The sequence below is a fragment of the Phyllopteryx taeniolatus genome, chromosome 12 (assembly GCF_024500385.1).
Source record: "Phyllopteryx taeniolatus isolate TA_2022b chromosome 12, UOR_Ptae_1.2, whole genome shotgun sequence".
Lineage (NCBI taxonomy): Eukaryota > Metazoa > Chordata > Actinopteri > Syngnathiformes > Syngnathidae > Phyllopteryx > Phyllopteryx taeniolatus.
Genome location: NC_084513.1, coordinates 22,249,133 through 22,263,640, shown reverse-complemented (window position 1 = coordinate 22,263,640; position 14,508 = coordinate 22,249,133). Strand labels below are relative to the sequence as shown.

Here is a 14,508-nt window from a genome sequence, read left to right as displayed (position 1 = left end):
AAAGCATTATCCTTCAACAAAACATAACCATAAAAAAAAATGATGGTTGTTGTCATCAGTTGCATTTAAAAAAAAAAACTATATATAAGTTTTTGATTGGCCGTTCCATCTGCGACGTCACGATGCCGTTGAATTTTGAATCGCAGGTCGGCCATTCGTGAAAGCTAGTTGGCGGAGCCCGCACATTACGTGAGCGACAGCTCATGTGTTCAAGTTCAGTTTAGTTCAGTCGCATTTTTCCTGCTCTTTGTTGCATTTTCTGGTGGTTTCTTTCGAACAGACTGTGGTACCAGTTCTTGATCATCAGTACATAACTAAAATGACAAATCGAATTGTGTACTAATACTTGCACAGTACATCATATCATTGATGAAGGAAAATACTTGTTTCTGCCCTGTCTGGTTCTGAATTGTTTTATCAATGTGATCAGTTCAAAATAAAACCACAGGACACTGAAGAAACAAATATGTTCCTTTATTTAAAAGTCAACATTTTACATTTGTCCTTAGTGTATTGTAAACAATCCAAGACTTTAGATATTGTCATTTATCTCAACAGCGGGATTCATGCAGGCTTTGTAGAAGCTTGATGGAGTTTGGTGCCATGTGACAACAGCAAACATGTAGTTCAGGCCATACAAAATGAAAACTGCATGAAAAATGTAATATATTACAGGAAATTAATTGTGACTACACGGATTGTAAAAATCTAACGTTTCATCGAGTTTTACTGCAAAAGATTCTCAATTTCTACAGTTTGGGAATCATCACGGGTTGAAATAGATAAGTACAATTTGTTACAATTTATGGACACCAAATGATAGGGTTGTACAGATTAGTCGATTTTACTACTCCACAATGACCCTTAGGGCTTCACATTGACTAGTTTTTGGCTTTAGGTGGAGGTAGAGCCGCACGCAGCGGCCGATGAGTGTGCTGAATGAAATGAGTCCGTCACCCTAATTGATTTCATTTGTCTTCTATTTCTGAATGCACAGCTTTGGTAATTGAGGGACAACCAGTGAGGGGGCAAAGAATCCGGGCTCCAGCGGGGTTTTCTACAACTTTTTGGCCCGCACTAACAAAGTGGAAGGAGAGCGTGGAATTTTTCCACCGCACACATTGTCTGCGATTATTGCATCCATCCATTTTCGATCCCGCTTCTTCTCACTAGATTGCAAATTCCCACCATGCACAACTGTGGTAAACTGACATCATTTTCCACTCGTCTCCTAGAAAATAATTGAATACTATTTTAAGTCCCGTTTACAACAGGCAACCAAAGTAAATTCAAAGGCCTTTTTTCCAGTGTGGCCCACGTCGATGTGCTTGTGTTTATTCTAACGAGTATCTTTTGTGTACATTCAGTGTATGACCTGTCCATAGATTATTGCAAAGCATTCAGTCCTCCTGTGATTTATTTTTATTTTTTTTCATAATTCTAGAACTGTACTGAAACCATATCAACAGTCATCATCAGCGACATGTCCACGTCGACTCGACCTTTGTCACATGAGTGCTGACTTAATGTATGCTGAATCCGTGCAACCCCTAACAAATGACAATCATTGCAATTAATTCGACCGCTATGAATAGAATGTAATATGACCAAGTCATATCTTGATCTGATATTTAAAATCATGCTATTTGTTTGACTACATTTAGGTTGATAAAGTTTGGCTTTTGAAACGTACTTGTTGACCACAACATTATGTACACTTGCATCATGTAATGTGATCCATTATGAAGATGTTGATGCTTTGTTTTGGCTGACACTGTCAGAGAGGTATTCGTTTAAATTTGCAGTAGTTTAGAATGGCACTACATGTTCCCTCTGGAATCTGATCTTTTAGCGAGTGTGCCTAATGCTGCGGCCAGTCAGCGCGTTCCTGATGCCTTACTCCTTGGCCAGTTGGACGGAGTCGGGCTTGGCTCCGACGGGGATGCCGTGCTTGTGCAGCGCCTCCATCAGGACGTCGCGTGCGTCTTTGTTGTACGAGTCGAAGTCGAAGACGTTCCGCACCACGTTGGCTAGACCCTCGTTGGGGAATTTCTGTTGGGATGGTGCGAGACAGGACAAGATATACAATTCTGCCTTTACAAAGGTGGTCAGTTGCAATCGACATAGTGAGAGGTGTTCCTAATATTTTGACATGCAGCAAAATAAGGAAACCGCATGGAACCAAAATGATGGAAAACTACAACTACCGTAATTTCTCGTGTATAATGCGCACCCATGTATAATACGTACCCCCAAAGTTGACCTAAAACTTATGGAAAACCCTTCTACCCATGTATAATGCATTTTTACAACGCATGATTTTGCTTCTACCCATATGATCAAAACATGAAGGATTATCTGTATTTCAAATAATTATTCTGAAGTTAAGCACTTCATTTGAACAGGTAATATTTTCTTTTTATTTACTTGCTCTTCTTTTGAAATTCACAGCCCTACTTTTATTTAGTAAATGAAAAAACACACAGTTGTGACACACTGTAGAGATGATCGTAGACTTCAGGAGGCATCCTTCGCCACAGCTGCCCCTCACGTTGTCCAGCTGCCTTGTGTCAACCGTCGAGACCTTCAAGTTCCTGGGAATTACAGTCTCTCAGGACCTGAAGTGGGCAACCAACATCAACTCCGTCCTCAAAAAGGCCCAGCAGAGGATGTACTTCCTGCGGCTTCTGAGAAAGCACGGCCTGCCACGGGAGCTGCTGGGAAAGTTCTACACAGCGGTCATCGAATCAGTCCTGTGTTCTTCCATCACAGTCTGGTTTGGTGCTGCTACAAAAAAGGACAAACTCCGACTGCAACGGACAATCAAAACTGCTGAACGGATTGTCGGTACCCCCCTACACACCCTTGAGGACTTGCACGCTGCCAGAACTAAGACAAGAGCGTGCAAAATCCTTTCTGACCCTCCACATCCCGGTCACCAGATCTTCCAGCTCCTTCCCTCAGGTAGGCACTACCGATCAATGCAAACTAGAACTAGCACACATTCCAACAGCTTCTTCCCTCTTGCAATCAAATTCTTAAACACCTAACCTACAATTCCATTGCAACATGCTGCCAATTTTTTTAACTTGAGTTCTTTGTCACATTTCTGTGGGGCCAATTATATATTACTCGTGCACTCACTGTAGTCGTCTCGCCACGCTGCACTATTTGCATATCTGTTGTTGACCAATACTGGCCACTCATGCCAGAGTAGCATCTGCTCCATTTGCACACTGATTGAGGAGTATCTGCAACATTTGCACAATCAACATTGTCCCAGATTATCGCACTACTCGTCACTTTAAACCGCATACACTCCTTGAGGTCTCGGCGCCCTTTGCACAATGGTCATTGCACCGGACTATTGCTATATTAGTCATTCGAACTGCTCTAAGTGCTAGAGGACTCTGCATCTTTTGCACAATTGTCAAAAAATAAATTAAAAATGTACCGGCATTACCAGATAACTATTAACCCTTTATTGCTCAGTGACTGTTTTTTGTCCATGTCTTTATGTCTCAAAGTGTTCTCTATCAATTGACTGTCTGTTGTCGTACTAGAGCGGCTCCAACTACCGTAGACAAATTCATTGTGTGTTTTTTGGACATACTTGGCAAATAAAGATGATTCTGATTCTGATGAGCACAACTGTACTTATTATGCAGTCATACGTACCCCTGTCATATTGTAATGAAAGTGTAGGCTACACGTTTTCATAACCACTATGTGGCAGTGGCATATTAGAATGAAAGTGTATACACCTTTATCATAACCTCTAGGTGGCGATGGCATATTGCAATGAACGTGTACCGCTTTTTCATAACCTCTAGATGGCGGCATACATTTATAGAATGGGAAAAAAAATTAAATTTCCCCCTATACCGATGTATAATGCGCACCAGTGATTTTTGACATTTTTTTTTGGGGGGGGGGGGGGGGGAAATGCGCATTATACACGAGAAATTACGGTACAAATAGCATATTTCCTCAAATCGTCTTTATTAAGGGCCAGCTGCAGAAGCGACGTGGTCCAAACCGTTGCGCAGCGTTCGGGTTCGGCAAATAGTTGTCCTGAGAGGCCGACCGTCAGCCACTGGTTTTGCTGCAATTCGATTTGTTGCGATTATACATTCATATGGTTTCACAGTCATGACGGCCCGCGGAGCATGTCGTCATAACCGTCAAATTATACTGAGGTGTCAAAATGAGTTTGACACCTCAGTATAATTTGAGGGACGGCCGCTATTTTGTGGGAATATTTCAAAAACAGTTGTGGTACGGCATCTAGTAGAATGGAGGAAACTATTTGAGGATTTACAAAACCATTGTAAAAGCGCTCTTGATTAAAAATCTGCCTACACTAATCACAACGACGGGACAGCTGTGAATCTGGGGACACTATGTATTTATTTAAAGAGGTGGGCTGAGATGTAGTAAATGGATGCGCAATCAGCAAAGCCCGACAGCACCAAGGCAACGCATGCATTGACTTTGGGGCAAAGATGCCAAAAAGCAACAAAGCGGCGAGGCCGGCAGGGAAATGAGGAAGAAAGGCCTCGTCCAATTATTGATTCCCCTTGCTACTCTGGTGCTTTCTGTGGTCGCAATAATGGGCATTATATAAGCCTTCAAGACCACAAGGAGACAAGCTGATGTCGGGAAAATACATATTTCTAGACTGATGTGATATACATGTGGTATAAGTCCGAAATTACCCGAGTTTCAGCATTGAGAAGATGGCTGAAACAAGTCAAACTGTGGATGCACTTGTTAGAAACACACTAGTTTTTCTAGGGAAAAAAAAAAAAACCCTCTAACATTGCCCCCCCCAGAAAAAAAAATTAATAAATAAACATTGTATGAGACCTCAGTTCATACGGCATTAAATTGGGCTTTTTCCACCCACGCTTCTTCCAAATGAAGGAGGAGTTTACTGTGAGTCGATTGCCAACATTAGCTGCTAGCGCATGTCAAATACAGTCCCCTCCAAAAGCGTTGGAACGGCAAGGTCAAGTCCTTTGTTTTTGTTGCATACTGATGACATTTGGGTTGCAAATGAATAGCAGACAAAAGTTGAGAATTCCAGCTTTTATTTCATGGTATTTCCATCTAGACGCGTTAAACAACTCAGGACGGAGCACCTTTTGTTCGAAGCCACCCTCTTTTCAAGTGAGCAAAAGTATTGGAACGTGTGACTGATGGGTGTTTCGACTTGCTCAAGTGTTAACAGCCTTTTAGATTGATTCCTGAAACATTAGACTTCCAATTTCCAATTCCAATGAAGTTGGGACGTTGTGTTAAACAAAAACAGAATACAGTCATTTCATTGAATACACTGCAAAGACAAGATATTTCATGTTCAAACAGATCAACTTGATTGTTTTTAGCAAATAATCATTAACTTGGAATTGGATGGCTGCAACACGTTCCAAAAAAGCTGGCACAGGTGGCAAAAAAGACTGAGAAAGTTGAGGAATGCTCACAAACACCTGTTTGAACAGGCTCATTGGGAACAGGTGCCATCCAAGCGACATCTTTTTCACGGACGCCCCTGCTTATTTCAGCAAGACAATGCCAAAGCACATTCTGCACGTGTTACAACAGCGTGGCTGCGTCGTAAAAGTGCGGGTACTAGACTGGCCTGCCGGCAGTCCAGACCTGTCTCCCATTGAAAATGCGTGGCGCATTATGAAGCGGGAAAAAAGAGAATGGGAAAGAATTCCACCTCCAAAGCTTCAACAATTAGTGTCCTCAGTTCCCAAACGTTTATTGAATGTTCTTCAAAGAAATGTTGATGTAACACAGTACAGAAACGGGAGCCTGTCTGTCCCAGCTTTTTTGGAACGTGTTGCAGCCATTCAATTCTAAGTTCATGATTATTTGCTAAAAACAATAAAAGTTTATCAGTTTGAACATGAAATATCTTGTCTGTGAAGTGCATTCAATTAAATATAGGATGAACATGATTTGCAAATCATTGTATTCTGTTTTGATTTATGTTTAACACAACGTCCCAAATTCATTGGAATTGGGTTGTAGTACAGAGATGAGCCACAACAGTTTTCCGGACTGATTAACCTCGAGCAAAGTGATGGAAAGGCCAAAGTACGGCGAAAGGAAGGATCTGCTTATGATCCAAAACACACAAGCTCATCTGTGAAGCATGGTGCAGCTCATGTCATGGCTTGGGCTTGCATGGCTGCTTCTGGAACGGGCTCACTAGTCTTTATTGATGACGTAAGTCGTGATGGTAGTAGCAGAATGGATTCCGAAGTCTACAAAACCATTTTATCTGGCAGTTTACATAAGAATGCATCCAAACTAATCGGGAGAAGCTTCATCATGCAACAAGTGGAAGGTCTTAGACTGGCCAGGTCAATCACCGGACCTTAACCCAATAGAGCATGCATTTTACTTCTTGAAGAGGAGACTGAAGGGAGAAACAAACAAGAAATGAAAGAGGCTGCAGTAAAGGCCTGGAAAAGCATTTCAAACGAAGAATGCAACAGTCCGGTGAAGTCTGTGGGTCGCAGGCTTGATGCAGTTATTGAAAATAAGGGTTACGCCACCAAATATTAAATGTTAATTGAATCATGTATGTTCCAATACTTTTGCTCACTTGAAAAGTGGGTGGGTTCAAACAAAAGGTGCTCTGTCCTGAGTTGTTTAACACATCCAGATGTAAATACCACGAAATAAAAGCTGCAATTCTGAACTTTTGTCTCATCTTCATCTACAAATGTCTCGAGTATACAAGAAAAACAAAAGGAATTGACCTTGCCGTTCCAATACTTTTGGAGGGGACTGTTGTAAGCTTCTTCCTGGCTAGCGGTACAGCAAAAACGAAAGGTAAATCTTCACAAACGATTGTTGGGAAACATCTTCCTACCTGGAGATGCTTGACAATGTTAACCACCTCGCGAGTCGAGTACGGGTAGGCAATGGCGCCCTGGTCGGCCATGGAGCGGAGCTCTCCGAAGGCGGCGACCAGCTTCTCCAGAGTCGCGTCGGGAACGTCGGGGCCGTAGCGCTTCAACATGGCGAGCTCGGCCCGGGGCTCGGGGTTGTCCACGGCGTGGCAGCTGAAGATGTCGCCTACGAAGACATGAACCCGTCTTATTCTGTATGCTCGCAAAACAAATGGAGCCGTGTAGGACTGTGTTGCTCAACCTTTATTGAGCCGAGGCGCTTATTTGCCATTGGAAAAATCTCACGGCAAAACACCAAACTAAAATGTGACAAAAAGTAGGAAAACTGACATAATAATGATGTCATCACAATCCGACTAACTCAGGCCTGTGTAACCAAACACAAGGAGGGTATAAAAGTCGCAGGAAGCCATGACATCTTGGGTTGTACGAATGAATTCCCAGATTTATTTGTTTAACTTCTGCCTGTCACTATACATCGATGGCAAAGATAGGGAAACAATGACATATTTATACAGGTGGTCCATAAGTAATTGTCTGGCAAATTACGTGAAACCGAATGACATCGCACAGCACTCCAGTTGGGAATCACTGGCGCGGGATGCCCAAGTGCGCACACGTCTACCTAGAGCTCCAAAGAAGTCGTTGCCCAGGAAGGGAAAGCCCGGCCGGTTGGCCAGCACCATCATCCTGAAGTCTGGGTGCATGACGACGGTGTTGGGCCTCCCCTTGGCTTCCAGTGGATCTAAAGATAATGCAATGATTCAGAGGCAAAAAAACGTCAACATCTGCAATTAACTCTTTGATGTCCGCGTGTGAACATTCCAATAACATCTACGAAGAAATACGAGCGGACAAACATTTAAAGAATCCGATTCCAAGCATCATCTCGGTCTTCCGGCACACTCGGCACGTGACGCGCGTTGGGCGTACCGGAGATAATTCTGCGTCCGTCGGCCAGAATCATCTCTCCGCTCTCCACCAGCGTTTTGAGGATGCAGGTGACGTTGGTGGGAGCTTTGTCGGCCTCGTCGATCACCAAAATGTGTCCCGCCTTCACGGCTTTGACCTGCACGCGCACGCCACAGCCACACAAACATTCCCAAAGTCGCACTTCGAGCACATCAGACTGGAAAAATAAGAGGCGTCGACAACGGACCAGCGGCGAGTCTTCGTACGTGATGACACCATCTCGGACTGAAGGCTGCAGCGTCAGCGTCTGCACGGTCGTATCCCTGCGGGGAGCGCAGCGGATTACGCAACACATAGACCACAATACTTTCGGTCTTCTGGCGCCTCGGGGTTCGCTACTACGCTGTTTATTTTTCATTATTGCACTACAGTGGAACAATTGGTCTGGTCACGCAAGGCAAAAGATGAACTTTGTTTTTTGCCTCCTTTTTTTGTAGGCAACACGCAAAATAGGAAAAAATGAAGCGTGACGCTAACTCATCCATCGTTTTCGATGCGCTTGTCCTCGTTAGGGTCACAGACTCACAGGTGACTTACAGCCTATCTTAGCTGACTTCCGGGCAAGAGGCGGGGAACAGCCTGGCAGGGCACGTATCGACAAAACCATTTACACTAACATTCTGGACGACGGGCAACGACTCAGGAACGCCAAAGCCGAGATTCCCGACTGTGAGGCGGACGTGCTGACCGCTAAGGCGAGCACGGGAACCGACTAACGAGTAATCAGCATTCAGGTGGCTTCCAAATCTGTACATATCCTCTCTCATCTTCAAGCACTTTCATGTCTTCATGGTTTGCTTGCTTTTTCATATTATTGTTTTTTGGGACAGTGGCCTCTTGGAAAAGTAATTTGGGCCCCAGTATGTTCCACTTTTATGGAGAACTGACAATCAACGCTCCCATACCATATCAGAAATCCAAATTTGTGACATACGGGGCGAAACGAAGGGGTCGTGCACCAGATGCCCTCGCGTTCCGTTACACAATTGCCAAGTCGACATGTTTACTTATTGCGTGTTTATTTCTTTTGTAATCTATCCCCTCAAGACATTTCTTTCTTCTTCAAGGCCAAGTGAATTGAATTGTACAGGTAAAATTGCTTTTTTGAATTTGTTTGAAAACTGATTCTTTGGGATGATAAAGATCTAAATCTGCAATTTCAACAAGGGTGTGTTCACTCCATTTCGAGATCCACCTTCCACTGCATTTGAGTCCATCCATCCATCCATCCATCCATCCATTTTCTGCATCAGCAAACTAAAAATATTTGATCAAATCACAATCCCACCCACTTTTACTCCCAGCGGACAATCCGAAATATCATACAGTTGACCTCCTCCCTCCCTGACGACCCGCTCTTCTACTTGACCCGGAAGCCGTCCTACTTTCCTTCCTGGGTGGCTTTAGCTTTTCTGAGCCACATCTCTGAAGACTTTCCGTCTCCCAGAAGCACGCACGCACGCACGTACGCGCACATCCTCCTGCCTCCCTCCCCTGCCGCTTTGATCTAATATTAGCCGCTACAGCGAGCGGAGCTAATCGGGTCATCGTGTCCGTCCGCTGAGCTGCTCGTTTTGACTTTCACCTGACTTTGATGTTTGTTTTCATCTCAATCGGACTTCTTTTCTTTCTGTGCCAAAAACTGAGCAGTCATTGGCTCGTTCATTAGTAACGTTATATTAGCACACCGTCAATACGAGGCCTTTGATTGAAGCCGTCGTCTCGTTGGAAATAACCCACACGCAGATAGCCAACAGGCGTAATCGTGTTGGAATGCAGCAACAAGTGTGTGAAGCCACCACAGAAGGCTTGGCAGGGATGGCAAAGAGGAGAAATGCGATTTTGAAATGTGCTTCTGCACCGTAAAGGAAACGTGCCTCTGTTCAGGCTGCTCAGTACCACGTGTCGTCGAGGACCATCAAATGTACCATCCATCCAGCCATCCATTTTCTGTCGCGCTTCTCCTCACGCGGGTCGCGGGCGTACTGGAGCCCATCCCACCTATCTTCGGGCGAGGGTCGGGGTACACCCTGAACTGGTCGCCAGCCAATCGCAGCGCACGTAGAAACAAACAACCATTCGCGCTCACACTCTCACCTACGGGCAATTTCGAGTCTTCAATGAACCTAGCATGCATGTTTTTGTGACGTGGGAGGGAACCGGAGTGCCCGGAGAAAAGCCACGCAGGCACGGGGAGAACATGCAAACTCCACACAGGCGGGGCCGGGATTTGAACCCCGGTCCTCAGAACTGCGAGGCAGATGTGCTAACCAGTCGGCCCCCAGCCTGCCGCCAGTTCAAATCTTTTATGATGTCAACAGTTTGACCCAGGGCTATTATACAGTCGCCAACAGAAGTGAGGTCAGCCCCAAGTGTGAATGTTTTGAAGTCCAGGTTAAAAACTTTTTAGAGCATTTCCACTTTTAAATGATCTTTCTTGCAATGCGCACTCTTTTTATTGTATTTGTATTTTTCCTCTTTGTTTTAAATGTTTATAAGCCATTTTTTTCCTTTGTTTTTAAATATTTGTAATCATGTAAAGCACATTGAGTTACCTTGAAATGCACTATATAAATACATTTGCTTTGCTTTACATACATATTAGAAATACACATACATATATACATATTGACAGTAGATAATACGCCATCTGACCTTTGCATTGGAAATGCTCAACGTGTTTCCGTGCATTAGAGTCCTAAAAAAAATAAAAATAAAATTCGACTGAAGGGTGCTCCCACACCACACGAGCACGTGGTGCTACTCCGAGAAGAGTTGTGGAACACCACACTTGAATAAAACTGTCATTTTAGAAATAGCAAGAAATGTAAAGACGCCGTGACATTACAACAAAAACAACTTGTTACTACAGACCTGTGCAGTTGTAGGTATTCTCTGGGCCGGTTCAGAAGGTGCAGGAACCGGTCCGCTATTTTGTTCTTTCCCACACCCTACGGAAGAAAATAGCACAGTAACAAAGCTCTAGAGAAGGAGACGTGAGGAGCAATGCTGCGGAACGTAAGCGTCTCCGAGTTTTGATGGAAACAGCTTGCGACGGGGCCGCTCTCCTCTCCGGGACTCCCGCCGGACGTGGCGCTCTGGCAGCCGCTAACGTCTGCGCTCGGGACGCATTCACCCGCTCGCTGCACACAGGCCGGCATATTTTGGCTGCCGTGTCCATTTCCTCCCTCTTCAACTAAACTGACGGGGCGAAGCCTCCCAAAGGAAGTGCGCGACGCTTCTTTAAGGGTCAGAGGAGGTCTTCTGTCCGTATTACTGACAATCATCGCTGCGAGAATAAGCAAGTAGCTTCTTATTCCCGAGCTGATATCGAACATTCGGGATCCTGCTATATGATCATTAATATTGGAAAGCTCGACGGCAGGGGTCTCAAACTCGCGGCCCGGGGATCAATTGAGGCCCGCAGGATGATATTTTGCGGCCCCTACTTGACATTAAAGTTTAGTGGTAGTGCGGCCTGTGCGTTGTGTGTGTGTGTGTGTGTTTTTAAATCACTTATAAGCTACCATAGGTCAGGCTCGTAACAGCTTTCGGCGGACAAGTTAGCCAAAGCGAATTAGCAACGGGAGTCACGCGATTGAAACATAATTCTGAAGTGACATCAAATGGAAGGAAAATATGTCGTGTCGGCCAGTCTCAAAACCTGTCGTGAAGAGAAACTTTGGCGACGATCGCGGCCAATGTTTTGTGTTGAGCACAGGAGCAGCCCGACGTGTTTTTTTTTTTAGATGCACAGAGAAAGTCGCGGTGCTCAAGAAATACAACAACAGACGTCATTACTCAACCGGACACGCTGACGAGTATGCGAAATAGCAGGCAGATGACAGACGGCCGGGTCAGTCACCGATCTTCTTCCGAACTGTCCGTAATAAAGATTGAGAAGACTGGATGACTTTTTCTCCACCGGCCCCAAGATGAGTTGGATTTGAGACTCCCGCTCTATGGGCAACAGTTGACCAAGTCATTTCCTTTGTGATGAATTGATTGTACTGTGGTTCTACGTTGTGCTCTGTGGGATCAAATAAAAGTTTGAATCCTCCCCCACAACAGACATGATTGCTGAGCAATAGTTGGATTTTCAATGTAGCGTTTGAGCGATCTGCTGGACACAAGAAGCTTTGAGGCAATGCAAAGGTAATCTAAAGGATCTGCCGGGCCCACTTTTCTGCCTAAATCGGTTGCCGTAGAAATAGAAAGTACACACAGTAAAGATTAGTGTGGGACAATCTCAATTTTGAAAAAAAATACTTCAATCATAAGTTTCTTCATCTGCTTACCTGGTTCCCTACCAAGAGGAGGTGTTCTCCCAAAAGAAAGTCTTTTAACATGTCCTCCATCACCCGCATGTGCTGCAGAGACGCAGATGACAGACACATACATTTAAAAATTGGGACATGAGAAGTCCTTAAATCAATTTACAAAAAAAAACATGATCTTTTTGCGCTTCCGTTCTGAAGACAGGATGAAAGCAGCTCATTGAAAAAAGTAGGACATGCTCTCTTGGCCCTGACAAAGCATGTCAGCGACATCCACTCTCAATTCCATTCTCAACACGGCACAATAGAATTATGGGGAACGAGGCCGAGAGAGAAAACAAGCGTTTCCAAAAGAGGAATCTGGGCCACAGGAATACAGTTTTTTCCTTCACGGAAGTTTCACAGTGCCGACTTCGGTCGTCTCAAACTCGTAATCAATAACAGCGGCCGGGCTTACCTGGGGATTATCATAGAAGAGCACATCTGGAACCTTCATTTTCTCGTTGGGCTTGTTGACGGGAGCAGACACTTTGCCGATAGTCAGCACTCCATCTCTGACCATACCTGAAGAAACACCAGATCAATCAATCGATCGATCGCACTGCAACAGCTGCTGACACGGGCTGTGTCTTAAAAGCGGAAAACGCTCAAGTCCAGACTGAAGTTTCTCGGACGCATGTAATAACGACTCCGTGCTTGCTATGTCGACGGCGGCCGAGAAACAAGGGAGCGGAGAGGACGGCGACAAGCTCGAGAAACTCCGACGAGCCGATTGCAGGCTTCTCGGCAGAAAAACGTCTGGAATGCGCGGACCATTGGAATCCATATTTCGCATGTTTACTGAGGCACGGAAAAAGTTGGTTTGGACCTTTCAGCGGACTTCAAGCGTATTGTAAGAGACGTCTGCACAGCACACAAGAAGGCATCAAAAGGATTGTTTCTGCAAGTTTGGTCTTCCCTTTTTTGTGAGCTTGGTCCAGCGGGGCTTTTACGAGAAGAGGAGGAGGAAGGAAGGACTTTACGTCCACTGAGCGGGCTCCAGCATCACCAAACACAGTGTCAGTAAAATGAAGGTTGAGTGTTTTGTCATTTTTAACTTGTTTAGGGTTAGAAATGCGACGCTCGAGACCAACGCATTATGCCTTTTTTCATTTGTCGTTAAAAAATGACTAAATTGTGGTTAACTTACTTTGTACATGTATGTGTGTGACATATGTTAATGTTAATTAAAAGAGTCCATAAAGGTTTTACGATGGCAACAGTTTCACCCTGGGAATTAAACAAATGGGAGGTCGAACCGGGTCCCATTGTCCAAGTCTTGCACGCCACTCCTGTTTCCTGGAGAAACTCCATTTTGTCTCTTCTAAAGGTGTTGCCATTAAATAAGTCTTCTTGTGTATGCAAGCGAGTGGGACGCACAAGTGAAGTCACGTGTGTGTTCGCCGCCCGGAGTCTCATGTATGGCGCAGTTGGCGAGGCTTTTCTGGAGCGAGCCGCGGGCCAAGCTGGGAAGAAATCTACAAACACACACACACACATGAGTAAAAGGGCAGGAAATGTGCCATTGCGTGCAGCCCGAGCGCACCTGGAGAGGCAGGCCTTGTTGACGGCGTGGGCGACGCTCTCCTCAGGGTAGCGAGAGAGCCGGCGACAGATCCGCAGCAGCTGTCTGCTGGAGAGGGAGGAGGCCAGAGACTGGGCCTGGTCACGCATGCAAATAAACCACGTTAATTCTATTGCCAATGACGGGCACACACACACACACACACACACACTTACCGTGGGGTCATTTGTCTGTTGCAGTGTGTGTGTGAGGAGCAGTAGCTGTTCGGCAGCCTCCGTCGGAACATTAGGAGACTGCAAGGTGACATGAAAACAAAAGCAAGTGCATTTCAATAAAGCGCACGGGAGCTTGAATCCGCCTATTTATTTGTCGAGGTCAAACTGCGCATCACGGAAGCCGGTGCAAAAACGGACGGGACGGTCGCGCGCAGCTGAGCGCTTTTTCTGGCTCCGGGCACGCGGCGAATACGGCCCTAAGGGTATCTCACCAGCCCTCGCAGGAGGTCCAGCTCCTCGGCTCGGGCCAGCGGACTGACAGTGTGGTACAGGAACATGGTGAGCAATTCGGGACCCAGCCACTGCTGACCTTCGGCGCCGTCGCCGCCGCCGCCGCCCACTAGCGAGGGCTCGGCAAGGGCGAGCACACGGAACGACGGGTGGATGGCGAAGATTGACCTGAAAAGACAAAGACCAATGACACACTAGCCGCCGTGGCGAGGTCGAGTGCGTGTGTGCGAAACTGCGTGCGTGTCGCAGCCAATCTA

At 45.5% G+C, this 14,508-nt stretch overlaps 1 protein-coding gene across 3 annotated transcripts in view; it reads right to left on the bottom strand.

The window, feature by feature from the left end:
- vwa8 (von Willebrand factor A domain containing 8) overlaps nucleotides 1–14,508 on the bottom strand; it is a 54,256-nt gene that overhangs the window by 26,459 nt on the left and 13,289 nt on the right. For all 3 annotated transcript variants that reach the window (XM_061791355.1, XM_061791356.1, XM_061791358.1), the window contains exons 15-26: nucleotides 14,233–14,419; nucleotides 13,961–14,038; nucleotides 13,767–13,882; nucleotides 13,601–13,698; nucleotides 12,639–12,745; nucleotides 12,203–12,274; nucleotides 10,779–10,855; nucleotides 8,092–8,167; nucleotides 7,866–8,001; nucleotides 7,558–7,677; nucleotides 6,893–7,098; nucleotides 1,901–2,052 (exon numbers count right to left, since the gene is read on the bottom strand). In XM_061791355.1, coding sequence (XP_061647339.1) covers nucleotides 1,901–2,052; nucleotides 6,893–7,098; nucleotides 7,558–7,677; nucleotides 7,866–8,001; nucleotides 8,092–8,167; nucleotides 10,779–10,855; nucleotides 12,203–12,274; nucleotides 12,639–12,745; nucleotides 13,601–13,698; nucleotides 13,767–13,882; nucleotides 13,961–14,038; nucleotides 14,233–14,419 — 1,425 coding nt within the window. The remainder of the gene's footprint in view (nucleotides 1–1,900; nucleotides 2,053–6,892; nucleotides 7,099–7,557; nucleotides 7,678–7,865; nucleotides 8,002–8,091; nucleotides 8,168–10,778; nucleotides 10,856–12,202; nucleotides 12,275–12,638; nucleotides 12,746–13,600; nucleotides 13,699–13,766; nucleotides 13,883–13,960; nucleotides 14,039–14,232; nucleotides 14,420–14,508) is intronic.